At 67.1% G+C, this 26,041-nt stretch overlaps 7 protein-coding genes across 7 annotated transcripts; 3 read left to right on the top strand and 4 right to left on the bottom strand.

The window, feature by feature from the left end:
• Positions 1 to 2,638: 2,638 nt before the first annotated feature.
• EMIHUDRAFT_211122 (hypothetical protein) lies at positions 2,639 to 3,673 on the top strand (the record flags this gene model as incomplete). Its single annotated transcript, XM_005768426.1, has 1 exon — positions 2,639 to 3,673. One exon carries the CDS (start codon positions 2,639 to 2,641, stop codon positions 3,671 to 3,673), a length of 1,035 nt encoding a protein of 344 aa, XP_005768483.1.
• Positions 3,674 to 5,363: 1,690 nt separating this feature from the next.
• EMIHUDRAFT_211121 (hypothetical protein) lies at positions 5,364 to 7,064 on the bottom strand (the record flags this gene model as incomplete). Its single annotated transcript, XM_005768425.1, has 3 exons — positions 5,364 to 5,897; positions 6,027 to 6,365; positions 6,522 to 7,064. The coding sequence occupies 3 exons, from the start codon at positions 7,062 to 7,064 to the stop codon at positions 5,364 to 5,366; spliced, it is 1,416 nt and encodes a 471-aa protein (XP_005768482.1).
• Positions 7,065 to 7,717: 653 nt separating this feature from the next.
• EMIHUDRAFT_211120 (hypothetical protein) lies at positions 7,718 to 9,879 on the top strand (the record flags this gene model as incomplete). The annotated part of the gene is made up of 7 exons (XM_005768424.1): positions 7,718 to 7,780; positions 8,331 to 8,513; positions 8,937 to 9,017; positions 9,093 to 9,134; positions 9,403 to 9,489; positions 9,568 to 9,735; positions 9,808 to 9,879. The coding sequence occupies 7 exons, from the start codon at positions 7,718 to 7,720 to the stop codon at positions 9,877 to 9,879; spliced, it is 696 nt and encodes a 231-aa protein (XP_005768481.1).
• A 320-nt stretch (positions 9,880 to 10,199) lies between these two features.
• On the bottom strand, positions 10,200 to 11,150 carry EMIHUDRAFT_211119 (hypothetical protein; the record flags this gene model as incomplete). Its single annotated transcript, XM_005768423.1, has 2 exons — positions 10,200 to 10,353; positions 10,750 to 11,150. The coding sequence occupies 2 exons, from the start codon at positions 11,148 to 11,150 to the stop codon at positions 10,200 to 10,202; spliced, it is 555 nt and encodes a 184-aa protein (XP_005768480.1).
• A 6,575-nt stretch (positions 11,151 to 17,725) lies between these two features.
• On the top strand, positions 17,726 to 18,603 carry EMIHUDRAFT_436693 (PAS domain protein; the record flags this gene model as incomplete). The annotated part of the gene is made up of 2 exons (XM_005768422.1): positions 17,726 to 18,231; positions 18,305 to 18,603. 2 exons carry the CDS (start codon positions 17,729 to 17,731, stop codon positions 18,540 to 18,542), a joined length of 741 nt encoding a protein of 246 aa, XP_005768479.1. The 3' UTR covers positions 18,543 to 18,603.
• Positions 18,604 to 20,539: 1,936 nt separating this feature from the next.
• Positions 20,540 to 22,018, bottom strand: EMIHUDRAFT_211114 (hypothetical protein; the record flags this gene model as incomplete). The annotated part of the gene is made up of 3 exons (XM_005768421.1): positions 20,540 to 20,656; positions 20,737 to 21,314; positions 21,391 to 22,018. 3 exons carry the CDS (start codon positions 22,016 to 22,018, stop codon positions 20,540 to 20,542), a joined length of 1,323 nt encoding a protein of 440 aa, XP_005768478.1.
• Positions 22,019 to 22,913: 895 nt separating this feature from the next.
• On the bottom strand, positions 22,914 to 25,875 carry EMIHUDRAFT_451639 (hypothetical protein; the record flags this gene model as incomplete). Its single annotated transcript, XM_005768420.1, has 7 exons — positions 22,914 to 23,551; positions 23,638 to 23,970; positions 24,144 to 24,427; positions 24,537 to 24,748; positions 24,827 to 24,864; positions 24,974 to 25,093; positions 25,162 to 25,875. The coding sequence occupies 7 exons, from the start codon at positions 25,873 to 25,875 to the stop codon at positions 23,219 to 23,221; spliced, it is 2,034 nt and encodes a 677-aa protein (XP_005768477.1). The 3' UTR covers positions 22,914 to 23,218.
• Positions 25,876 to 26,041: the final 166 nt, after the last annotated feature.

Genomic DNA, 26,041 nt, shown 5'->3' with positions numbered 1-26,041 from the left:
AGGATGGGACCCGCCCGCGCCCGCAGCGTGAACACATACGCGCGTCCCTCATCGCACGGAAACATACGCGCCAGCCGCGCACACAGCCTCACATGCAGCGCCGACCGCATGCTCGCGCCCTGGGCCGCCGACGACCCGGTCGGGCGGGCTGCGCGGCCGCCGCACACCATCAGGCAGGCGCACAACCACCCGCAGCGCGCCGCAGCCCACCGCGCAGCCCTGCCAGCCAAGCCTGCGCCTCCCAGCTGCACAAACAGGGCGCACAACAGAGTACAGCACACAGCGCACACCGGCGGCGCGCGCGCAGCACACGCAGACGCACGCGCGACAGCAACACGCACACGTACACAGCACGCGCGCGTCGCACGCCAGCGCAGCGCCACACACAGAGCACACCTCCCATCAGCAGCAGCAGGCCTGCCACAATCCACATCTCACACACGCGCGCACACACTCCCGCCTACCGGCGCACGCATTGGGCGTCACCGTGAGCTGCCAAAGCTAACGGGAGGTGCTGCGTCTGATGCCTCTTCCTGCGCAGGCAGCACAAGCAGCCACACAAGTGAGCTTTTGGGTTGTGTGGCTGCTTGTGCTGCCTGCTCATGAGCAGGCATCACAAGCAGCCACACAAGTCAGCTTTGGGAGCTCTCGGCGACGCCCAATGCGTGCGCCGGTAGGGGGGAGTGTGTGCGCGTGTGTGTGAGATGTGGATTGTGGCAGGCCTGCTGCTGCTGATGGGAGGTGTGCTCTGTGTGTGGCGCTGCGCTGGCGTGCGACGCGCGCGTGCTGTGTACGTGTGCGTGTTGCGGTCGCGCGTGCGTCTGCGTGTGCTGCGCGCGCGCCGCCGGTGTGTGCTGTGTGCTGTACTCTGCTGTGCGCCTGTTTGTGCAGCTGGGAGGCGCAAGCCTGGCTGGCAGGGCTGCGCGGTGGGCTGCGGCGCGCTGCGGGTGGTTGTGCGCCTGCCTGATGGTGTGCGGCGGCCGCGCAGCCCGCCCGACCGGGTCGTCGGCGGCCCAGGGCGCGAGCATGCGGTCGGCGCTGCATGTGAGGCTGTGTGCGCGGCTGGCGCGTATGTTTCCGTGCGATGAGGGACGCGCGTATGTGTTCACGCTGCGGGCGCGGGCGGGCGCGGAGGGCGGCGCGGTCTCACCGCGGTCCGACGCCCGTTGGTCTTCTGCGTGACGAGGGCGGGCACGCAAGAGGCCTTGCCGCCATCGCGTTGCCGCGAAGGAAAAAGAATGTATGAGATCATTCTCAATGTTAACATTCTTTTGTCTGTGTGCCCGTGACGGCGTGAGAATCTGTCCAAGAATCTGTCGCACAGTAGTACGTGTTGTTGCATGTTGGTTCGGTGAAAGAGCTGCATCGCTGCCCGGGCGAATTCACTCCCGGGGCGTCCATATTCCTCACAAGCCCAAAGTCTCGCCCGTTGCGGCTATTGAATGCTCTCACGCACTCCTTTCCGTAAAATCCCTTGTGCAACGTGTGTGGTGGCGGCGTGCCTCAACAGTGAGCGCGGCAGCGAGCGAGTGATTTATGATTGATGAATGATGACTGCCCCCCCATCCTCCCTCCGAAGATTCGTTCACGGGGCGGCGGCGTTCACTCCGACTGCGCTGAGTGGTAGGCCCCCTAAGGGCCTAGAAAGCGCGCCTCCCTCTCCCATTTTCTCAGAGAGTACCACAACGAAAATGTTTTACCAAACAAGGCGCGATGTTTTACGCAAATGTCGGCGGCGAGGCTGCTGCCGCTGTCCCTCGTGGTGGCGCGTGTTGACTTCCCAGCTCGCTGCGAAGCGTTCTGTCAGAACTCGTGCGATTACGCTCTGGGCTACCGCGACGAATGCGGTGCGTGCCCGGGAAGCCAGCATTGCTGGTCAGGCGCATTCGATGCTCCCATGCACGAGCGCGTGGAAGTGCTCCCGGCAGGCGGCGCGGTGATGGACGCGACAGAAGCGGCACGCGCGCCGACAGATGCACGCGACGCACGCGGCCTCACGGCCCTGCACGTCGCGGCACTCAACGGACACGCGCAGGTGGCGGGAACGCTGCTGGATGGCGGCGCGTTGGTTGACGCGAAGGAGCACACAGGATGGACCGCGCTGCTCGTCGCTGCTGCCGGCGGCCACGCGGAAGTGGTTCGCGTGCTGCTGGCTGGCGGCGCCTCCGTGGAAGCAACGAACCATGACGGGCGGACCGCGCTGCTCGTCGCTTCTTACAACGGCCACGCGGAGGTGGTTCGCGCGCTGCTGGATGGCGGCGCATCGGTGGACGCGAAGAACCATGAAGGGCGGGCCGCGTTGCACTTTGCGGCTTACAACGGCCAGGCGCAGGTGGTTCGCGCGCTGCTGGACGGCGGCGCATCGGTGGACGCGAAGGACCCAGTAGGGCGGACCGCGTTGCACTTTGCGGCTTCGTACGGATGGGTGCAGGTATCCCGTGTGCTGCTGACAGCTGGCGCCACATTCTCCCGCACCGCGGACTCTTCCCTGTCGCCGCTGGACCTGGCTCTCTATCGCTCGTCGGTGGGGCCCGAGGATGCCGCTCGATCTCTCGAGCTGGTGCGCGTGCTGCTGAATAGCCGTGACGAAGCACGTGCGTCGGTGGTCGAGGTCCATCCGCTCAATGGACAGGTTGCGATGCATTTGGCAGCGTACGCCGGTCAGCCGCGCATGTTGGACCTGCTCGAGCAGCATGGTGCAATCAGGGATTGCCGATATCACGTGCAGGCGGGCGATGGTCTCCAAGTGCAAGGTATGACGGCCGCAGCGCGCGAGGCTTACGCCGCCGCTCTCCGGCTCCCGTCCGCGTGTGAGGATGCCCGCTCGCGCCTGGTGCGACTAGAAGAGAGCGACGCAATCGCCAGCCCCGGAGCAAGGAGGCAAGATGCTGCGCAAACGGTGGCGCGATTGGCGAAGTGGGGCGCGGACAAGCTGAGTGTCGATACTTCGTCTCCGGGTTGGGTGCAACATGCCGTCGAGTTGTGGCAAGGGCAGGGAGTCGTGGCCTTTCCTTCTATGCTAAACGCCTCGATGGTGCGCGCCTTGCGTGACCGTGCGCGTGCCGCGCTGCTCGATGGCTCGAGGCGCAACTACGCTGCTGGATACCGAGCAGCTGGCGACAAGGGCTCGCTTCGTCAGTGGGTTTACCTGGCGGTCGATGAGTCCCACGGAGTATTGCAGTCTGTTGCGCAGGTGCTTTCACCATTCTTGGCAGACGCGCTGCAGAGCTCGCGACAGCTGGTGGGGGAGCTCGCTGTGCTGCGCACACGGGCGGGTAGTGTCGCGCAGGATTGGCACGTTGACACGTTCTTTGCTGACAAGCGGGTCGCTGCGGTGCAGATCTCACTCACGGACACGGAAGCCGCGCAGGGCGCTCTGGAGGTGTTGCCCGCGGATGCCAGTGGGCCGAATGTGAAGCTGCCGTTGCCTGAAGGGTCAGTGACGCTCTATCGTCTTGACTATTGGCATCGTGGGGGAGGGCACACGCTGTCAGGGAGGGAGGACCGCATCGTGCTGACGTCGGTTCTGGTGGGAGAACATGGCTTTGTGCCGTGCGAAAACGATATCAACATGCTGCCAGAGGATAGAGGACGATGGTGGATCATGGGCGAGCATGTTGTGGCTGCGTCTGAGGAGGCGTCGTCAACGAGGGAAGGCGCGTCGCCGCCATAGGAAAGGGAGAACGAGGATGCGACGCCGCTCTTAGACAGGACGCGAAGCAGCTCAGGGCCCGTACTGAAGCCATGATCCTTGATCGCCCCTCGGAGCTGTGTATAACCTCTGTGTACGTGCCATGCTGTGCGCTGAGGAACAGCATGTGTCTGAATGAGGAACAGCTCTACCCAGAGGTAGAGCCGCTCTGCCAGAGAGCTGAGAGGGGCGCGGTGAATCGGTGTTGTCGAGATCTGTGATCTGTGATCTGTGAGGGTCCGCCCGCAGGCGCATTTTGTATACCGAGGCGGTGCCCGGTGCCGAACCTGTCGGACCTTAAGACAGCATTGTAGATCCCTGGGCGAGGGTGATGGCGTCCCCGTCGGGAGGGGCTGTCTGGGGGGGTGCCCTCCCACCGTCACCTCACCAGGCAGCGTCCCGGTGAGTACGGCGATCAGAGCTCCGTCCAGCTCCCCCGGTCGTCGCGCTAAACCGTAACCCGCCGAGGCGGGCCGGATCCACGCGTTGCCAGACTGCCCCGTTGGAGGTAGGCCGCTCGTCTAGCCAACCAGCCTTAAGCGAGCGGCCTGGCCGTTGGAATGGCCGGGTGGAGAGGGGCGGAGTCGGCTCGGAAGCGCGACTGCAGCCACGGGGACTGCCCGCCCACTCTCGTCGCCGAGATCTGTTGAATAATGCTTCTCATCGCGCAAACCCCGTCAGCAGCCTCCTCCTCCGGGGGAATGTACGTAAGAGCACATAGGGCTTAGGGGCCTAGAGAACACAACCCGCCCTCCCTTTTCTCCCAGTACAAGCTAAAAGTACGTACACTGAAATGTGAAAATGTCCGCCCACGGCGGCCCACGCCTGCGCCTCGCGATTCGAGCCCTTTGTACAGAGATTTATGTATGTAAAAGAGGGAAGCAGTCGAGAGGACAGGGAGGGACGTGTCCGGGGGATGGGGGGGAACGACTTTGGTGTTGGAGGGGGGAACGACTGTGGTGTTGGACGGCATTGTGGCGGATGGGCGGCCTCGGATCACGGTCACGTCGGCGAGGACAGCGACGGCGTTGTTGGTGGAGCGCAGGGGCGAGGGCGTCGACCGACGGGCGGCGCATCAGGGAGCGGCTGGCGAGCGGCTGGCGCGGGAGGTCACGGAACGTCGGGTCGAACGACGGGTCGAGCTCCCCCCTCCGCCGGTCGAGGCTGCGGTCGAGACGGTGAGCGCGGCCGAGGTCCTCGCGGGCGTGGCGGAGTACGGCCCGAACTACGTGCTGCCGCAGCCCGCGGAGTCTAAGACGGCGCGGCGCAAGCGGCTGCGCGTGGACGCGGCGGCGAGGATCGCCGGGCACGCTGTCGTCGAGACAGGCACACACGTGGAGATCCTGGGCGAGCAGAGGTGGTGGCCGGGCACCATCACGGGGCGGGAGGAGGGTTTGGACGGCCGGCTCGTGCACGCGGTCGAGTACGACGGCTACCCCGACCAGGATTTCTGGCTCAACTTAGAGGAAGAGACGTGGAGGCGGGTGACGCTCGGCGCCGGCGGCGCGGCCCCCACCAGCGGCGAGGACAGCGACGGCGAGGGCAGCGACGAGGCTGCGGACGCGCTGCCGGCCAGCGCGACCGACATCGGCAGCGCGGTCGCCACCGGCGGCGAGGGGAGCGGCGTCGAGGGGGGCGTTAGTAGTTAGAAATCGCAAAACTCGTGTCACCACTACGCGCCCAGCGCGCGCTCGAGCGCCGCCCTCCGCGCCAATCGCTCGGCCTCCCTCTGGACGCCGTGCAGGAGGATGGCGGCGCGCTCCGCCGGGGTGCGCGCCTCGAGGCACGCCTGAAAGGCGGAAGCGTCGTCGACGCCCGTCTGAGCGATGGCGTCCGCCGCGCGCGCGTCCAGGTCAGCGAGCCTGGCCCGGTCGGCCTGCTCGAGCGTCTCCTCGCGCACCGGGATCTGGAGAGCGCCGCCCTGGCGCAACTTTGCGTCGATGAGCAGCTCGTCGCGCTCGGCGCGGTGTGCCGCCGCCGCGCCGGCCTGCCGCGTGGCGCAGTGCGCCTGCCACAGCTCGAGCGCGCCCCACCAGTCGGCCTCCTCGGCCAGCGCCGCCGCACGCTCGAGCGAGCCGACCAACGCGTCAATGTCTTTCGCGCCCGCCGCGCCGCTCAAGCCGTCGGTCGCCAGCAGAGCATCGATCAGCTGGTAGATGGCGTCCGCAACGTCACTCGCGGCCGCCGCGCCCATCCACCAAACCTCCTGCTCTGCGGCGCCTGCCGCCGCCTCCACAGCCGCCGCCTCTAATGCCGCCGCCGCCGCCGCCGCCTCTACCGCCGCCGCCTTCGCCTCGCCCTCGCCGTCGTCCTCGTACGGCGCGACGTCCGCCACCAGGTACTCGTCCCGCTGCGGCTTTCGCCACGCCTCGAGGTTTGCGCACGCGACAACTCGCACGCGCCCGACCACGGAACACCGGACCTCGAGCACCCCTCGCTCGTTTTCCGACGCGCCTTCGGCGAGCACGCGGCCTGAGTAGTCGCGCGGCGCGGGTCGCACGTCGTCAATCCTCAGCAGCGCGCCCACGCTTGCGCAGCTCGCCCGGTCGGCGGAGACGCGAGCGGCGACAAACTCGGCGCGCTCCCTGCACATGGCGATGTTCCGCGCCTCGATGTTGCGCACCACGCACTGCGAGCCGGGCAGATAGACGGCGGGCAGCGGGTACAATGCCACCTGCCGCGTGCCGGGCGGCGCGCACGGTCCGCGGCCCGGCGCGTCGAGGCGAAAGGGCGCGAGCGGCACCGGCGCGAGGCTCGCTCGCGTGCTGGCGCGTGGCGTCGCCCGCCCGGCGGCCCGCCGCTCCGGCAGCTGCTGCTGTCGCAGCCTCACGGCGCTCGCTCGCACGCCGAGACTGTGCACGCGTGGAGCGGCGCCCTCTGGCGCCGCCGGCCGCAGCGCGCAGTAGTGATGCGACGCATCGAGAGAGACGACGATGCCGCGCAGTCGCAGGACCTCGCGGTGGTGCAGGCGTGCTGCTCGCAAGCAATCCGCCGCAGCTCGAGCGCGCAAGTAGGCCAACGGCTGGTCGTCCGGAGGCGCCGCCGCCGCACCCAGCTCTTCCAGCTGGAAGACGAGCTCTGGGGTCGCGCCTCGCCACCAGCAACGCCGATGGCAGCCACCAAACTCGAAGCACGAGTTGTCGCCACTGTCGAGCTTCTTGCACTCCCAGTATTGCTCCAGCCATCGCCGCAGGAGGTGGGTCGCCTCGCGCCGAGAGCGAAAGGGCCCGGCGTCCACAGCCACCCCCAGCGCTTGCAGCTGCGCTTCGCGAGAGCCATCGGCCTCGCCTCTCTTTGGCGGCGGTCCACCGCCGTACGGGAGGAATGTGTATGCGACCGCGAGCTTTGAGAGTATGATGGCGGCTGCCACCATTGTCGTGCACGTCGCGGTCAGCTAGAATTCCTAGGTGTGCGAGGTCGGTATAGGCACCCACAGGAAGAGAATTCGCCTTCATGCTCCTACCGGAACCCTGGAGTGTGGGTGAACCCAGCCCATGTCTGACTATTGTGTTGTCTGTTATCCTTGATTTACACAGCTGGGGAGTTGGGACTGAGGATCTGAGGTTGTGTTTTTGTGTGAAAAGGGAGACAATGGCGAAGACAATGGTGAGCTTGCGTCGGGGGAAAAAATGCGCGCGATGGGGTTCGAACCCATGCAGCTTTCGCTACGCGAACTTGAGTCGCGCTCCTTAGACCACTCGGACACACGCGCGTTGAGCAGCCAGAGGCGGCTCGAACTGGCAGCCACTCGCCCGAAATCGAACGGCGGAGCGACACTACCAGCGTGGGTTGCACGAGAGCAAAACATGCAAAACAAGTGCCTCATAAGTGTTACAAAAAATATTTTAGGCGAGGCGTATCGATGTGGATCGTGGCTCTGCGCGCGGTGTACGAGAACGTGTGAGCCGCCCCGGAGGACCTATCTCGGAGGTGCACGAGGCGCACGACCTGTCTCGCTGCCCGATCTTCTCCCAGTACTCAGCACTTTCGGTTGGTGAGGACCCTAACCGCGCCCCTGCCACGGTCATGTTATTGGAAGGAGCCACTCCCCTCTACGGACGCAACGTCTTCAAGCAAGACCCCAGCACGGTCCCCGGGGCTTGGACGCCTCCGCGCGCGGCTGATTCCAAAGGAGGGATGGGAGGACGGCACGCCGCCACCACACAGGGATTTCAAGGGGAGAAGTGTGGTGCTAGCCGTCGCCCACCCTCGGGCGTCTACCACTTCCTATCTCTCCTCGCAGTTTCTCACCAATTCTCGCAGCGACCTGCTCACGTTCTTCCCACTCTCGTCCTCGTTCTCTCTCCTGCTGTTTCATCCGTTATCCTCTACCTACCACTCATCGCTCTCCTCGGCCCTCGCGGAAAGAATTTCTCTGACCCTTCGCAGATCTGGCCCGGCCACGATGCTGGCGGCTGTCGTAGCCTCCGCGGCGCTATCCTGGGCTCCCACCCTGCTTGCGCCGCACCACGCGCCCAGCCCGCACACCCGCCATGCACCGGTGACGGCGCTCGCGGCCAAAGCCAAGCGAAAAGGCGGCAAGAAAAGTCCCGCGGCGGGCGGCGGCGGCGGCGGCGGCTTTGGACAAAAGGCTGCGGGTGTGGCGGCGCCGGCTCCGACGCCGGCCGAGCTACTCAAGAAGTCGATGGAGCTCTACGACGAGATCAAGAAGGATCTCCGCGCCACGGTGAGCGATGACGACGACGACGCCGACGACACACCCGTGGACCCGGCCGACGACTATTCCGTGACAGAGTATGTGGTGACGGTACGGCTGACGGCCGACTGTGCGAGCGAGGCGGCGGATGCCTTCTCGGACTGGGTCCCCGTCTGCATCATGAACCTCAAGTCGAGCAACCGCGCCGACACGCGCCAGCTGCTGCCGCAGGCGCATTTGCACTCTGCACCGCTTGGCGCCGCCACCCACGCTGCCACCAGCGCCGCCTCCTATACCACCTCCTGGACCACCACCACAAATTGCGGCACCAGCGCCAGCACCCACAATGGCAGCGATGGCTTCAGCGCCAGCGCCAGCCGAGAGAGAGGAGCGGCGGCGGCGACAGCAGCGCCGCGACAGCAGCGCCGGCGGCAGCAGCGGCGGCGACAGCCGCGCCGGCGGCAGCAGCGGCGGCGACAGCACTTGGAGAGAGGAGAGCCCATGCGGTGCCGTCCGCAGTCCGCCGTGGGCAAGGAGGTCCCCTCCCTCCCCTCCCGGCCCTGTTCTCCATCGGGCCTCTCCTGTCAGGCGGTTGGCGCCTCGTGCAAGGAGATCCTCGAGGCGGGCTGCCAGTCGGTGACGGTGCTGCGCAAGGCGCCGCGCACGTCGGTGGAGCGACGCGCGCGAGAGAGGACGGTGCGGCGTGGGGGCCGCGCCTCCTCACCCCTCGCGCTCGGTGAGCAGGTAGAGTACGCGTACGAGCCAATCGACTCGTACAACTCGCACGTGTACGAGGGGCTCTTCTCGCGCGGCGACCGCAGGGCGGAGGCGCTGGAGGCGCTGGGGGTGGGCGCGGGGGCGGACGCGGCGGAGGTGAAGCGGCGGCACCGCAAGCTGATGATGGAGCTGCACCCCGACCGGTGCGAGGAGGGCCGAGAGAAGGGATGGGCAGGGGCGAGAGCGGAAGGGCGGGGAGAGGGAGGGAGGGAAGAGGGGGGGAGGCGAGGGCGGAGGGAGACGCAGCCGCCCGCCGAGAGAGAGGCCTCGCCGAGAGTGCGCGGTCACCCGCGGTTGGCCCGACGGCTGTAGCTTCGTCGGCGATGAGGAGGGGGCGGCGGCGGCAAACGAGCGGATGATCCGCGTGCAGCAGGCGTGCGAGGCAGCGCGGCGGCGCGACGCGTCCGCGGCGCGTCCGTGACGGGTCCGCGATCGCTCACAGGCGTACGAGGAGCTCGGCGGGGGGACGGGCGGCGCGAGCTCGGCGTACGCGGGCATCGGCGGGAAGGCGCGCGTCGACTTTTCGGACGCGCTCGACAAGGGCGCGCTCTCGCCGCTTGGGAAGCGGAGGATCGGGCAGGACCTGCCCGTCGAGCTGGAGGGGTGGAGGGTGGGCGCCCGCCGTCCGGTCCGCGCCCTGCGAGCGCGCGCGCCTCCACTTGCCCCTCCCGCCTGCGGACAGGTTGGCGTCTTCCCGCTCGAGCCGAGCGTGAGCCAGGAGTTCACGCTCCGCAACGTGATGGCCAAGGCGTGAGGGGCGGGGGCGGGGGGGGTGCGGAGGAGGCGAGGAGCCAGGACGCAGGAGCGCATGCTTGCGCACGTGCTCGCTCGAGGCGCGCACGCACACGGGCACAGAGCGATCGGCCAGCGTGACCGTGAGCCGAGAGCCCCCGGACATCCTCCACACTGTCTCGTTGAGGGTGCGACCTAGAGGATCTCTCATTTTTTTTCTGCGCTCCGTCAGCACTACCAGAGCACACTTGAGGGAGGCGCGTGTTGTTATGTTATTCGCATTTCACCTCGCATGCCACAGCTCCCAGAACCTCCAGCGCGCAGCGGCCGGGCGGCTCGCCATCAGCCCCTCTCACCGCGCAGCTCCCTCAGTGCTCGGTCGATGTGCTGCGCGATCTGCTCCCTCTCCGCCTTGAGGCTGCCCGCCGGCAGGCCGAGCCGCTCCTCGACCGCCGCCCGCACGAGTCGCGGTGTCAGCAGGTCGAGATCGCTCTCCCTGACAATCCGCGCGACCGCCCCACCAAGTTCACTCCTCCCCCCCGCCGCCGCCGCCGACCCCTCTCCTCCTCTCCTCGCCGCTTCGCCGCTCGGCACGGCTCGCTCAGCCCGTGCGCCCGCCCGATGGCGCTTCAAGGGCGCCGCAGCGCGCCCCTGCCCCTCCCCCTCCTCCTCCCCGCTGGAGCGGTCGTCGTCCACGCGCCGCACCCGAGCCTTCCGTCGCGGAGCGCCGCCGCTGCAGCGCTCCGTCGCCTTGGCCGGCCTAGCCGGCCTGGCTGCCTTGGGAGGCGGTGCCGCCGCCTTGGCAGCTGCCACAGCCTCCTGTCCTCCGCCGCCGCCGCCGCCTCCCGGCCTCTCTGCCGCCGCCCGCGCGGCACAGAGCGCATCGCAGAACTCATGCTTCTCGAGCAGCCCCGCTGTGCGCACGCCGCGCCGCAGCAGCTCCGCCTTGACCTCGCCCAGTGGCATCCGATCCACCGGCCGATCGGACTTCTCCGTGCAGCGCGGGCAGAGCCAGCACCCGGCCGGCACGGATAGCAGCGGTGGTGAGAGGCAGCGGAGGTGGTGCGCGGCGCGGCAGCCCGCCCCATCGCACAGCAGCAGGTCGTTGCCCTCCTCGTCGTCAAACTCGCCACAGACGGCGCACGCGACGTCCTGCTCAGGGTCCTCGTAGTAGCGCGCCGAGAGGAGCGCCGCCTGGAGCTCGCTCTTCTCCAGAAGGCACGAGATGTCGATGCGGCGGCGCCGGCACTCCGCCTTGAGCGCGGCGACATCGAGCGCGGCGATGGCCGTCATATATGCAAAACTATAACCGTGACTCGAGTATGCACTGGCGCCCGCAAAGAGGCTCCAACAACAACAACTCCATAACAAGAATTCTGGAAGGACAAGCCTCTGGATGTGAGGTTGCCGAGTGTCTTGTCTTGTGGTTCTGTGTGTCGCTCCTGTGTGACCGTCATCGCCCGTCTAGCGTCCACCCATACCGCGTTGGTGTCCCAGTCGTTGGTCGGACTGTGTTTCGCCTTCCCATCAATGTTCGTTTACAATTATGTGATGTGGAGTCTGGCCGCGCGGCGGGCGGCGGGACGGACGTAAGATAATGAATCATGATGCGATCAGGCGTAACAAGCGCGATTGCACAAGGGGTGGAGGAGGGTCTGGCCACCACGGGGCGAGGGAGGCGGTGGGCCAGATGCCGGATCCGCTGTGCGCGTTTGTCGGTCAGGGCGCGGCGCTGACCGCGGCGGCCTGGGCCGCGGCGGCGGCGAACGCCGACGGCGGCGGACCATTCCAGCGGCTCGGCGAGGGCCGGGGCGCGGCGTTGCGGGAGGCGTGGACGGTGGAGGCGGTGCGCACCGTGCCCGCGGAAAGGCGGGCGGCGGCGGGCGACGCCGACGAGCTGTTCACGTACGCCCGTCCGCCCACGAAGAGGGAGAGGCTCGAGAAGGGCGAGCGGCGCGCCGAGCAGCACCAGGGGTGGGCCGATGCGCCGAAGGAGAAGAGGCGGAGGGCGGCGGAGGAGCAGACGGCGGCGCAGGCGGCGCTGCTGGGGCCGCTCGCGGCCGCGGACACCACGGCGTCGCTGGGAGGCGCGCTGATGCGGAGGCCGAGCGCCATCGTGGCGGCGGTGCTGCATCAACCCATCGCGGCGGAGAGGGCGGCGCCGATGCTCGCGCCGCTCGGCTACCACATGAACAGGCTATGCGACGACGTGCTGAAGCGGTGGCGCGAGTTCGAGCGGGAGATGAACCGGTCTGACGAAGACGGCGGCGATGCGGTGATGCGCTCCAGCTGGGCGAACGGGATGCGGGAGGGGTACCCGTGCCAGCAGCTCAGCATCCTGTTCCTGCAGTATCTGCTCACGAGCCGCATCCAACAGTCGCACGCGTCGCGGCGGAAGGGGTGTGAGCGCATCGGGCGGGGGTCGAACACGGTGGGGGGTCAGTTCAAAAACATGCAGAACCACGTCTGGCCGATGGTGTTTGGCCCGGCGGGCTTCCCGACAGGACAGGAGGCGACAGCGTACTGGCGACCCATCCGCGACCAGTTCTCGAGCCTGGTGGGAGGAGGGAGAGGGAGCGGCGGGGTCGAGCAGCTTGCAGTCGCGGCGCAGGCGGCGGCCAGTGCGACGCAGTTGGCGGTGGGCGCGAACGCGACCACCGCGGCGGCGGCTGGCGACGCGGCGAACCAGGCCGTGCAGCTAGCTATGAGGGCGGCGACGGCGCCGAGCTCGACGCGGGAGCATCTCGGCCAGACTGGCCAGTATCAGCTGCAGGACGCGATGCTGTGCGAGCCGATCTCGGTGAACGAGGCGTTCGTGCTCAACGCGTACATCTGCTTCGCGCGGCAGACGGGTGCCCGCCCGGGGATGGCGGTCAACGTGGAGAAGGACTCGGTTGATCCGAACAGCGCGTGGGCCAACTGCGCGCCGCTCAGCTGGGAGGACCTGCTCGTCGGGAAGCTCGATGACAAGGACGGGGGGCTGAACCTGCCAAACGGCGGTGGCACGGCGTGGTTCTACTTCGAGCTCTTCTTCCGGCGGCTGAAGGGGTCGTACTTCTCAAACGTGCAGTTCGGGACGTCGGTGACGCCCGACTCGGATGAGATGGTGCGGCTCGGCACCGTGGCGCTGTGCCGGCTGCTGCTGCGGACGGCGGCGCCAAAGGCGGTGTACGCGAAGCTCTCGGGCGAGGAGGTGGTGGCGCTGCGGCGCAAGGTGGAGGACAAGGCGGGGTTCGCTGGGCTGGAGCTGGCAGACACCAAGTACGAGTCGTGGGCCGATCTGGTGGCGGCGTGCTGCGACTCGCGGTGGGTGCTCGACGATGCGGCTGACGACCGCGCGATGTTCCCGATGATCGACAAGGCGACCGGCAACTTTCTGATCGGGTCGCGCATGACGTTCGGCGGAGAGGCGCTGGGCAAGCGTCTCAACGAGATCGGCGTGAGCCTGGGGTTCGATAAGAGCGTGTTTGGCGCGTGGTGCCTGCGCAAGGACGCGTGCGAGACCCAGGCGAGGGGCGGCAGCGCGGACGCTATCCACCTGGCGGCTCGCGTGCTGGCTCACAGGCAGATTGACAGCCGCACGATGGACCGGGTGTACCGGCAGGACCTGCGGCTGCGCGATCTTGGGCAGGAGTGGCGCGGTGCGGAGAACCCGATGCGGCTGCAGTGCGCGCTCTCGTGCCCGAGCGCGAAGCGAGTGCCGGAGGCGGGCGCGGCCGCGGCGCTCACGTTCTCCGAGCTGCCGCCGGACGCTCCGGAGCGCGAGACGGTGGCGCGGCGTGAGGCGGTGGTCGTGGCGCGGCGCAGGGAGGCGGCCGCGAACAAGAAGGTGGCGGAGGCGGCGCAGGGCGCGCACGCGGCGGCGGCGGGGGCAGCGGCGGGGGCAGCGGCGGGGGCAGCAGCGGGGGCAGCAGTGGAAGCAGCAGCGGGGGCAGCAGCGGGGACGGACAGCGGTGGGGGTGGCAGCGGGGGCGGCAGCGGGGGCGGCGGCGGGGGCAGCAGCGGGGGCGGCGGCGGGGGCGGTGGCGGGGGCGGCGGCGGGGGCCGCGGCGAGGGCGGCAGCGAGGGTGGCTGCGGGGATGGCAGCGGGGGCAGTAGTGGGGGAAGCAGCCGGGGCGGCGGTGGGGGCGGCGGCGCGCGAGCGCTACGGGAGCGATCTTCAGAAGTCCGCGAACTGTACCGAGGTGCTGACTCGGACGGGGCCATCTCAGATTCCGATTTGGGGCTGTCGGAGGTGTCGGAGGTGATGGACGACGGGGAGGCTGGCGAGGGCGGCGAGGACGGCGAGGAGGCCCCCTCCGCGGAGAAGGTGGCCGAGAAGGACTTCCGGAATGCGAACCAGCGGCTCAAATCGGCGAGGATCAGCGCCGCGCAGACGAGAGGGCTCGTTGCAGTGGTACCGAGGCGGGCGGGGAAGACGGTTTTGACGGCGGACATGCTCGCGCGAGTGGCGGACGATCCCCGCGTGGTCAAGGAAACGGCCGCCGTGGCAGAAGCTCAGCGCCGTAAAAGTCAGCTGAGGGCGCAGAACGCAACGACTCTCGGCGTTGGATCGTCGGCGGTGCGGCGGGCGGCGCTGGGCGCACAGGGCGGCGCGGAGTTGATGCAAGCGCGCGCGGCTGCGGTGTCGAAGCGGCAGAAGGCAGAGTTCTACGCGCAGCAGCTTGCGTTGGGCGACTATGTGGCGCGTGTGTGGCACGAGGGGCAGCACGCGCTTCGGACGGTCCCGGGGCTGCGGGAGGAGCGGTGCGCCAGGGCTTCAGCGATGATGAGAGCGACACCGTTGCTGGCCACGCTGGCGAGCTTCGGGACTCGGGCAAGTTGCCGGCTGAGCTGGACGGCAGCGATGAGAGCGGCACCGCCGCTGGCGACGCTGGCAGCCCCGGTAACGATGGCCCGGTTCGCTCGGTGGTGGTGGCTGCGTTTTGGGCGGGTCTCAAGGTGATCCAGTCGCGGTGCAAGGCGCAGCTGCCAGTCCACGCGTACGCAAGCTGCCAGTTCATGACGCTCAACAAGGCGGCGGGTGTGAACAAGGACGAGCGGTGGGACGCGGAGAGCGTGATGCAGAAGCTGCACACGGAGGGGCGGGCAGGCTTGGAGGATGTCGCCACTGCGCGCGCTGTCTATGTCGACGAGGCTGCGCAGGCGGGGTGCCTGGAGATTGGCACGCTGATCAAGGCTGTCAACATGCGGCGCGAGGAGCTGGACTTGGGAGATGGCCTGCTTGTTCTCTGCGGGGATTTGCAGACCCGGCCTATCGGCAGCGGAGACTCGCACGAGCCGACCTGGTTCTTTGAGGACCCGGAGATCGATTCGGCGTCGACGGTGATCGTGCCGCTGACGGGCAGCTACCGGGTTCGCGACGCGCGTGCAGAGGCGGCGATCTTTGACCTCAAGATCAGGAACGACACGTCGCGTGTGCGTGAGTTCTTGGCGCGGGCGGAGTTTGTGAGCTTGGCGGGGCACGAGAAGGAGACGCTGCATTTGTTCCACTCGAACGCGGAGGCGGACCGATACTCTCAGCGGGATTTGATCAAGATCTACGGCAAGAGCAATGTGCGGATGGCGGACGCGGACCCGAGGCGGGAGCTCAACCGCGACCAGCTCGCGGCGTTCCAATCAAAGTTTGTCCCGCAGCTGGTGATAGTGGAGGGCGAGGACTACCTGATCAGCTTGGGCGACGAGCAGATCGAGGTGGACGGCGAGCTGCTGCGCAACAGGGACGTGGTGCGGTGCGTGAGACGTCGCGACGAGGACGGACGCGCGTGGTTCCGGGTCATGTGCCGCGAGGGCTATGTGATTGCGAAGCTGGGGCTGTCGATCTTCACGGCAGAGTACCGAGGCGTGCAGATGCAGGCGCAGCAGATACCGGTGCGATCGGCTCGGTACGGGCCGGTCTTCTCCAAGCAGGGCTCGAGTGCGTCGTATGTGTGGCTGCATGCTGAGAAGCTTAAGGGCGACAACATCGCGTATGTGGGTGTGACGCGCTGCGAGGGGTCGCCGTACGATCAGCGGCTCAAGATCTCCGGCATGTTCAAGGCGTGCCTGCCGCCGCGTGTCAAGCCGAACGGCGACTTGGACTGGAGTGGGTGCTGGGTGCACGGCGACGAGGCACTGCGGATCAAGTGGACGGCTTGCCCAAAGTCGGTAGTGTTCCAGCAGATTGTCTACCAGAACGTGCCGTCGGAGCTGTACCAGCGCGCGCTGCAGAGCATTCCGCGGACGGCGGCGTGGGCGGCGACGCTCGAGAAGCTGCTCAATCAATGCCGACTGCACTCCAAGTGCTCCAAGTGCTCTCTCAGAGCACACTGGCACGACAAGGGCGCGGACTGGCGCGGACTGGCACACTCACAACAAGAAGAAGTCTCAATTGCTTTGAAGTGCTCACCGCAGACTGTGTTAAAATCCCTGTGTGGTGGCGGCGTGCCGTTCTTGTCGACAGAAGAAGTCTGCGAATCCTCTCAACCGCAGACTGTGTCTTGTGAGCCTGTTTGTGTCTGTGTGTCGCTCGTGCGTGTCGTCATCATCTGTCCACGTCCACCCATACCGCGTTGGTGTCCAGTCCGAGCCTGGCTGTTCTTCACCTTCCTTCCTACCTAGTACCTCTCTCCCTACCTACCTAGACCTAATACGGACTAGCAGAAAGCACATGCGCGGCCGGGGCCCTCCTTCGGGTCGTCTGTTTTCTTTCTTCTTTTCGTCGAGGCGGACGTCAGCAACTTCTCTTTACGCACAGGGGGTTGTATCAGAAGGGGGGGGGGGGGGGGCTAGGGGGGGGTGAGGGGTGAGGCAAGGCGCGGCCCAAATCTGCTCGTCTCACAGAGGGTACCCTCTGTGCCAAGAGAGGCCATCTACGAGCGGCTCAGAGGGTGCCTGGGCCGACCCTCTGAAGGCCTGTGCCGCCAAGCCAGCCTCTCTCGGCGCAGCCTCTGAGGCTACGGGGACCCTCTGAGACGCCAAGGCAAGCCGCCCGCGAGGCCGCTCCTCAGAGGGGTTTTTCAGCGGTATTTCAAAAGTCTGTCGTGATCCCCCACCAAGGTCCAAGCAGAGAGACCCCCCCCCAGTTTCCATTTTTCGGATACCTCAAGTTCGAGTTCACGCGCGACGCGGACGCGGTGGCGCCTCATGGCCAAGCTGGAGCAGGGGACGGACGTGGAGATCACTACCTCCTCCTCGGGCGGCCGCTCCAAGCACATCCTCAAGTTGACGGGTCGGCGCCGCGGGCCGCGCGAAGCTGTCGCGCAGGGCTCGGCGCGGGCGCTGTGAGCCTGCAGCAGCCTGCAGCAGCAGTCAGTAAGCGTGTGTGGTGCCGGGCGCTCGAGCATAGCGTAGCGCCTTGGTCATGCTCGCTGCTTAAAGTCATGCTACCACCCCTCCCGCCCTCACTGGCCAGCGCCATTCGTGGAGGGCTAGGCAGCTCCGGCCTCCGCCCGGGGCTCTCGCCTCTGCCGTGAGGGGGCAACCCTCTGTCACTGTCTGAGGTCAAAGCCCTCGGCTGTGCCGCGCCAAGACAGACCCTCGGCCAGGGACCCTCTGAGGCCAAAATCAGCCAAGAGAGGCCACAGAGGCGGCACAGAGTCAGACTCAAACCCTCTGTGCCGCCAAGCCTGGGGTCCGACCCGTCCTCGGAGGGGGGTCTGAGGCCTCAGAGAGTGAACAACGACCCCCTAGTCTTTACGCCCCTGGCCGATTTGCGTGCAGCCGAGTTGGCGAACCAAGCGGCTGAAAAAGCCCTTCTTCTTCTCCCTTTTTGTCTTTTGGGCCGGCACCAAGTGTTCACGGGAAGCGGGACATCATCATCAAGTGTTCCGGCGCCGGGAAGCTCTCTCAAAGTGCTGGGGACCCTCTCTCTCCCTTCAGATAAGCCAAGCATGGAGGCCATGAAGCTCCCGTACGACTGCCGGGGCATGCCGGCTTACGAGACCGAGGTGGACGGCTGGACGGTCGGTCCCGTCCTCTCCAAGCTGCACATGTCCGACGAGGGGCTGTATGACCGAATGCTCTCCACAGCCCGCGGCTCCCCGACGGCTGCAATCGTGGTTGACGGCGAGGGCCGCATCATCGCACTGAATGAGGCGTGGACGGCGCTTTGCGGCTACAGCCCAAACGAGGCGCTCCACCAGAGCCCCAAGATCCTGCAGGGAGACGCGACCGACGCGGCCAAGGCGCGGCGCTTCTCCGACGAGGTCCGCGAGTGTGGCGCCGCCCGAACGATCCTCGCCAACTACTCCAAGGGCGGCGATCCGTTTGCCCACCAGCTGCGCAGCACAAAGGTGTGCAGCCGGCAGGGGGACTCCACGTACTACTTCACAGAGTCCGAGGCGGTGGCGGACAAGGCGATCGAGCGGGCGGTGCTCGACGGGGAAGTGTATCGGTGTGCGCTCCTCTTAGACGTTCAGACGCGCCTCTCAGACACGCCCCCACCGCCCGGCCCCACTTTGTTTCAGGCTGAGCGGCGAGTCGGACGCCTTCGCCGCGCTCGGAGTCATTACCCTCACAGCCTGCCTCCTCGGCCTCGCCCGCCTCGCCTCGCTGGCGGACGGCGCCTCGATCGAGATTTTCGCCACGCTCGGCGCCACCATCGTCCTCGGTGCGGGCGGCGCCCTCCTGCTGGGCGCGCACGAGGCGGCCAGCATCGCGCTGCGCCAGGCGGGCCGCGTGTACGTCGTGGACGGGTACGACTAGCGAGGCCGCGCAGGCGCGCGCTTGAGGGTGGGCCTCCCCCGTGCCGCGTCCTCATCGGTTGTCCGTGCCGCTGGGATGGCGAGGGATAGATGATTGTTTGTAGGTGTGTTTAAAGAAGAGACACATGCCACGCAAGGAGGAAAGCGGCGAGTCGCACGCTCGCACCTAGCAATCCAGCAATGCTGCAACATTACTTTTTGCTCCGGGCACATCGCCAGCGGCACGGACAACCGATGAACATGCAACATCGGCCTCGCCATTAGACTCCACGTTCCCAAGGACGCACGACGCAAAGCGAAAGGAAGTCAGACCCGACCACCGAAGCAATGGGTGCCTGCAGCTCCAAGTCGACCAACAACATCGCCGACCCGGTGATGCAGCCGGAGCAGATCAGCACTCGCGCCGACGCCACCACCGTCGACACCACGCCCGACGCCGTGCCCGCCGAGACGTACGCCGCCGACGCGGCGGCCGCACCCTCGGCCATGACGCCCGAGGCAGAGGAGCCGCCTGCAGAGGATCCCAAGGACGAGGTCGCGGCCGAGGAGATTGCAGCTGAGGAGGGAACTGCCGAGGCGGCCGACGAGATGCCTCCGCCGACCGAGCCGGTCAAGTCGTCCTCCATCCTGGGCCAGGTGGTCGACTACCTCTCGGGCCGCAAGTCTGAGCCTGCTGTCGAGGAGACCGAGGCGGTCGAGACGGCGGAGGCCGACGCGCCTGCGGCGGAGACGGAGCAGCCGGTCGCACGTGCGCTGATTGAGGCGGTCGATGCGGTCGCCGAGAGGGACGACGCCGAGCAAGAGGAGGCTCGCGTCGAGTGGCGGGCATACGCCCTGTCGGCGGGAGAGGCGGGCCTCGCCCGCGAGATGAGCGTCACGCCAGAGGAGCTTGCTGAGGTTGAGGCACGGCTCGCCTACAGCCACGCGGCGGCGGCCGAGGCGGCCGAGGCCGAGGCCGCGGCTCCGGAGCCTGCGGCCGAGGCTGCGCCTGAGGCTGCTCCCGAGGCAGCGCCCGAGGCGGCGGTCGAGGCGGCGCCCGCGGTCGCTCCCGAGGAGGAGGAGGAGGAGCCGCCGACGCTGATCCAGAAGCTGTCCAAGGCCTTCTCGAACCTCCTGCCCGCCCCGCCGAAGTGCATGCCCGCCCGCCCCGCGCTTGACGAGGAGCCGGCCGACGCCCCGGCGTCCGCCGTGCCGGCCGCGGCGCAGTGGGGCACCAAGCGCATCAGCCAGCAACACTGGAAGTAGATAGAACTATGTGTTTGCTGTAGAAATATAATGCCGCGGCACCCGACCCCTACAAGTTCTCTTCTCCGCACAGAGCGACGGTGTCCTCGATGAGCGCTCACAGACACGAGACACACACCAGTAGTCAGTACTTTGTGACACACAGCGCGCATCACGTCCGGGGTCCTCCGGTCGAGCTCGCACAGTGGCACTGTTGACCGTCAGTGGAGCCTGGTGGCGTTTTTATCACTCACGATAAAAGTACGGGCCAAGGCTGTCGAGTGCTCCAGAACCCAATCTCATGAAAGGTTTCATGCGCGCGCGGCAGGCGCCGCGCCCGCGGTCAAAGAGAGCACTCTCAGCCCAACCTCGGATCGAGGGATCGGACGTACTGAATGCGCGGTCGGCGTTTTGTCTTTTGAACTGGTCCCCACATCAATTTAAACTTTGGCCGCTTTGTGTCTCTCGAGACCTCGAGAGAAGGCCGCCCGCAGGCGGCCGGGCGCTTCTTCGACAAAAAGGGCCCTCCTGTAACGCCCCCAGCGCGCTCGCGCTCAGTGCTCCAGCTTCGGCCGAAGAACCGCCGCAACCGGTGCGGCCCGTTCCCCGGGCTGTGTGGGCATCTGCCAGCGTCGGTCACCGGCCGATAGGCGCCGCGGGTGAGGCGGCGCGGCCGGCGCTTTGAACGGCATGGGGGGCGAGCAATCGGACGAGGGTCCAATGCGGACTGCAGACCTCGTGCAGCGCTGGCTCAGGGCCGAGCGGGACCCAGAGCTAGAGCCAGAATCCCACCTGGGCCTGGACGCGATTGTGAAGAAGCTCGTCGAGTTTGCAGAGGAGGAGGAGCTCGAGCTCGGCGTGCCGATTGCGGCGGAGGATGTTGAGCGCTGCCTCCAGAGCGAGTACGATCGGAGAGCGAGCGGTGCGCGGCGAGCGCAGCGCACCGATCACGGCGAGCTCGCGCCCAGCACCTTGATCGCGTCGATGGCGTCGTTGTTTGCGGTGGCCGTCATGAGAAGGACGGTGACCTCCGGGAAGAACACCCTCAGCAGGCCAAGGTCGAGGTACTCGGGACGAAACGTGTGGCCGTGGTCCAGGACGCAGTGCACCTCGTCGACGCAAAGATGAGTGTAGCGGCCCCGCTGCGCCCGCGCCTCTGGCGCCGCCTCTGAGCCTGCCACGCGAGCGCGCTCTGAGCCACGCGCGGCAGACTCCAGCACTGCGAGCGCGCTCTCGACGTCGATGCGGCCGAGCTCACCGAGAGCAGTCGAGGCATCGCCACCGTGCAACCACGCTGCAGCGCTCTCCGTCGGCAGCGCAGCGCCGAGAGATGGCGAGAGTGAGAGAGGCTCGAGCGAGAGGGTCTGCGCCGCAGGCAGCGGAGCCGGAGGGACTGCGGTCCCCGCCTCGGAGACGCACGGCATGTCGACGTCTCTCGCCATCCCTGGCACCTCGGAGGCCGCTGGAGCAGGCGGAAACTGCGGCACCTCGGGCAGCAAGCTGGCGCTTCGCAGGAGCGCGTGCAGCCGCAGCGAGAGCATCGCCTTCTCTGGCGAGCAGAGCACGACGAGCGGAGCGGGGCGGCCGGTTGCCTTGAGTGGCATGTTGAGCCACCGAAGCAGCACCGCTTCTTGGCGGCAACCGCTCGCAGAGCGCCTCGGGCTCGCCGCACAGCGTGGCTTTGCGCCGCGCCTGAAAGTCAGGCGGGCGAGTGCCGATGCGCTCGTGAAAGTCAGCCTCGTTTTCACCACCCAGCACGACTGCGGTGGGCCGCATAGTGCCGTCGACGAGCTCTCTCTCCATTCCCGCGGCGTCATTCAGTGCGTCGCACTGCTCTACGGCAAGTGCGATCAGAGGGAGGATGTAGAGAATGAGGCCAGCGTCCGGCTGCATTGCAAGCAAGTGCACGAGGAGGCTCTTGCCGTCACCGGCCGGCCTGATGGCGATCGCATCCTGCCTACTCGCGACTCGGCACGCGACGTCGTACTGCCACGGCTTCAGGTGCGGCCGACCGAGCGCCACGGCGGCCTCGAGCACGAGCGGAGCGCGAGCCGACAGCGCAGCCTTTGTTTCGCCCGCGTCGCGATTGAGTGCGTCGCGGCGATTCTGAATCTGCTCTGCAATGGTGGCCGCCTGCGCCCCGAGGGCTTGCCCGTGGGCCGCATGGTTCCTGGACATCCGGCAGGCCGCTTGCTGCCGACGGGAGACCTCGGCGTGCTGAGCCAGTAGCTGCCGCAGCAACGCATCCCCCATGCCGTTCAAAGCGCCGCCCGCGCCGCCTCACCCGCGGCGCCTATCGGCCGGTGACCGACGCTGGCAGATGCCCACACAGCCCGGGGAACGGGCCGCACCGGTTGCGGCGCTTCTTCGGCCGAAGCTGGAGCACTGAGCGCGAGCGCGCTGAGGGCGTCACAGGAGGGCCCTTTTTGTCGAAGAAGCGCCCGGGCCCTCCCCGAGGGCCCAAGTCAAGAATTGGCTTTCTTTTGGCGGGCAAATTTAAACTAATAAAGGGTGTGGATGCTGGGTTGAACATAATCGAGGGACGCGACCCACTTCGCCACAGACGGTCCCGCGCCTCGCCGCTAAGACGGGTACACGACCGCGGCTTGTGTGCGTGTACCCGTCTTTGTCCGGAGTGAAAAGTCCAACGCGCTCGTCGGTGGCGGTGTCCCTCAACCTGCGCCGCGCTCGGCGAACCTCGACAGCGCTTTCGGTGGCATGCAGCTCTTTGCGACAGAAGCCTGGAGAGCAGCTCCTCTGCTGCTCACACACTCTGCACAGCTGACACAGCCTACTGTGCGGCTGCCACAGCTGTGACAGCGATGGGCTCGCTTTCACTGGCCCTCAGTCACTTGTGCTGCGGCTTGTGTGAGCGACACTGCTCGGCGACTGCCGGCACACTGTGAGACCATGAGAGTGAGGTAAAACCACGCTACCAGCGCTTGGTCACATCGGTCCCGAGGTCAGATCCATCTACTCTGTTGATGACAAGACTTGTCTACCGGCTGGAGCCGAGCAGGAGGGCTTGGCGCACACCCCTTGGTCAACTCACCCTCCACACCCCGTACAGATGCATCTCGTGACTGCGTGACTCGCCAGGGCCAGACTGAAGGCTGAAGGTGATGTGTTCGCCTGTGTTTCCCACACACACCTTGTACAGATGCGGACTACAGCGCGAGAAGAGAGGCAAAGATTAGAGTCACGCAGAGCCGGCCGGGCGCGGGGCCGGCGGCGCCGCACGCAGAGCCAGAGGGGTGTGTCAGAACGTTCCTCCACAAAGAGCCTGTGAACCTTCGTGCGGGCGACTTTTCGAAGCGTGGGCGCATCGTGGGGCCCGCTCGCGCGCCGCCGCACGCGAGATCAGAAGAAGGCCGACGGCCACGAGGGTCGGATAAGGCACGAGACGAGCGAGACGGCCCCGCCGCCAAGCGCGGGGTCAAACCGATTGCGTGGCTAGCGGAGGCGCGGGCAAGTCGAACTCGAGCACCTGGCCCGGCCCGCACCCCTCCGGCACGACAATCTCAAACTCGCCGCCCGAGGGGGTGGCGACGTGCACGGGCGTTCCCGCCGCCGCGCCCGCAGGCAGCGTGATCTGCATGCGCTCGGTGCGTGCAGGAGGCGGCTGATACACCGCCGGCTTCTCTTGGGTGGGCTGGCCGGGGTAGACAGCGGCTCGGCCGGGCGAGCGGCGGTAGCAGAGGCAGCGGCGGAGGCGGCGGCGGCGGCGGCGGCTGTGGCGGCGGCGGCGGCGGTCGCCTCGGGGAGCTGCACGACGATTGCAGCCTCCTATGAGTGACACACGGCCCCCCACAGAGTCGGCACATTCTCGGAGGGGGAGGGCTCTAGCGGCTGGGCGGCGGGCGGGCCCTCGCCTCCTCTGCCGACCCCGTCGCCGGCCTCGCTTGCACCAACGCTGCGTCTGCCGCCTGCGAAACGCCGCTAGCCGACCTGCGAGGCGCCTCTGCCGACCCTTCCTCGGCCGACCTGCGAAACGCCGCTTGCGCCTCTGCCACGTCCTCCTGGTCGAGCTTATCGATCTTGCCCGTGGTGTGAACAACGTCGAGGAAGTGCTGGAAGTTGAGCGAGTCGCCGCCCTCGAGGATGTCCATGAACTCCTTGAAGTCGAGCAGCCGGTCGCTCTTCTTGCTCTTGCGCAGGATCGTGCGCGCCAGCATGAGCGCCTTCTCCTGGTCCAGGCCGGGCACCTGCCGGAGCACGGGGCGCCGATGTGTGGGCAGAGGGCGGGAGGTGCGCGTCGGAGAGATTGTGCGTCGGTGTTGCGTCGGAGAGGTGTGCGTTGGAGGGGCGCGAAGGAGGGCACGGAGGAGGGCGCGAGGGAGGGCACGGAGGAGCGGCAGGGAGCGGCGGAGGCTCGCGCCCTGGCGAAGACCGAGACGATGTCTGCGACGGTGATCATGCCGTTCTGCGACTTGTCCAACTTGTAGTACCAGTCGACTGCGATTGCCGCACGGAGGCCGAGCTGCGCAAATGTCTGCCGCTTTGAGATCCTCTCGGAGCGCTTGCCCTGCAGCACGGTCGAGATGCCGTTGGGGAGCAAGTAGAAGGCGACAGCGTCCATGAGGAGCGAGAGAAGCTGGAAGAAGACGACGGTGGCGATCACCGTCGTGAGGGCGTGGTTCCAGTCGAAGTGGTAGAGCGAGCCTGCGTTGTGAACACACCAAGGTCAGGGCGGGAATACGGGTGTCGTGTGGATACAACGGCGGACGGGATGGAACACGGAGAGTTGTGTTGGGCATCTGGGAGTGCGGGCCCATCGCCACGAACTCGATGACGACGCCCTGCCGGTATCGGATCACCTTTGCCCCTGTCTCGACGCCCTCGGCGCTGACAGACGGCATTTCCGCGAACCAGACCTGAGGACCCATCCCCGCCCACCCGACCTCGGCGCGCACGACCTGCATCTGTGCGTCCACCTGCCGGTTAAGGAGGATCTCGGCGTGCTCGTCGTCGAGGTTGTCGTACCTACAGGGAGGCTCCGAGAAGGCTCCGGGAAGGCTCCTCGGCCACTGTGGTCGTCGCCGCCGAGGGGCTGTCTTGTGCTTGAGCTCGACGTTGAGCCGGAGGCCGGTGATGCGGAACTGAGGGAAGGGGAGGCGGCGGGGAAGTAAACACCTCCGCTCACACAGTGTGGTGGGGCAAGGCGGGGTGGGTGGGTGGGGGGAGGGGGAGGGGTTCTCCCCCGCACACCTGAGGGAAGCCGTCGTCGCCCGGCCTTCTGTCCTGGGTGGCGTCAGTGTTGGTGTCGTCGAGGTCGAGCTCGGCGAGCAGGACGTAGTCGCGGAGACGCATCACGATGGGGTCGCCCGCCTAACCAATGCCCGACTCATTCCTCAATCAGAGTGGTCGCGGAGACGCATCAGGCGATCGCCAGCAGCCTGGAAGGTCCGCTCCGTGCCGTTGGGGTATGTGATCGTGGTCGAGAGGGGGTGCTCGGCGCAGGTCTTGTCTCCCTGCGTGTCGGCGCAGCTCTTGTGGTTGGACACGCCGCTCAGGTCGATGCGGGAGGAGCCGCTGGTGAAGTACGAGTGCTCAAAGGCGACCTGCAGCTCCTCCACACCCTTGACGTAGTACGTCTGGCTCGTGGCGCAGCTGCACTGCCGACCCGCGTTCGTGCGGTCCACAACCGCGCCGCCACAGCTGGCTTCTTTGGCGCGCGTCGCCGCACTCTGGTTGCCGCACTCCCACGAGTACTCGTACGTCTCTATGACGGACGTTGTGAAGGATATCGAGCCAATACCTTTCGTGACGATCTCCTCGGGCTGAAGATTGCGGCACTCGGGCATGATGTACTCATAGTTGGACGAGTAGACGTAGTTGTGATCCGGGCTGGCGCAGTAAGAGTAGTATTCGCTCGAGCGGTTGAGAGTCGGCGCGAAGCCGTAGCGCCCTCCATCCTCCCACGCGTTCACCACGCCAAGCGGCCGCTCGCTAGCCGCCCACGAGTTTGAGGTGATGACGGTGGCGATGAAGGCAACTATAATGCCGGTCTGCAGAATCCGGTTGGTGAGGCCGACTTGCCAGATGTCGACGCGGACGTGGCGCGCGGTGCGGTAGTAGAGGTAGGGCTTGATGCGGTCGAACAGGCTCATCTAGGCAGCAGCTCGGCGGGTGGGCGCTCGGCTGCTCGGCGGGCGGTGGACTGGCGCCGGGACACCAGCAGCCGCTGTTGAAAGAGAATTTTCACCTGTCGCGCGTTCGATCAAAGAATTACTGAAGGTCGACGCTTCGGCCGGCCGGGGCGCGCGCGGGGGCGGC

This window comes from Emiliania huxleyi, assembly GCF_000372725.1.
Source record: "Emiliania huxleyi CCMP1516 unplaced genomic scaffold EMIHUscaffold_46, whole genome shotgun sequence".
In the NCBI taxonomy this organism is placed as follows: Eukaryota; Haptophyta; order Isochrysidales; family Noelaerhabdaceae; genus Emiliania; species Emiliania huxleyi.
Note: the sequence above shows the minus strand (reverse complement) of the source record. Positions and strands in the feature narration are given on the sequence as shown.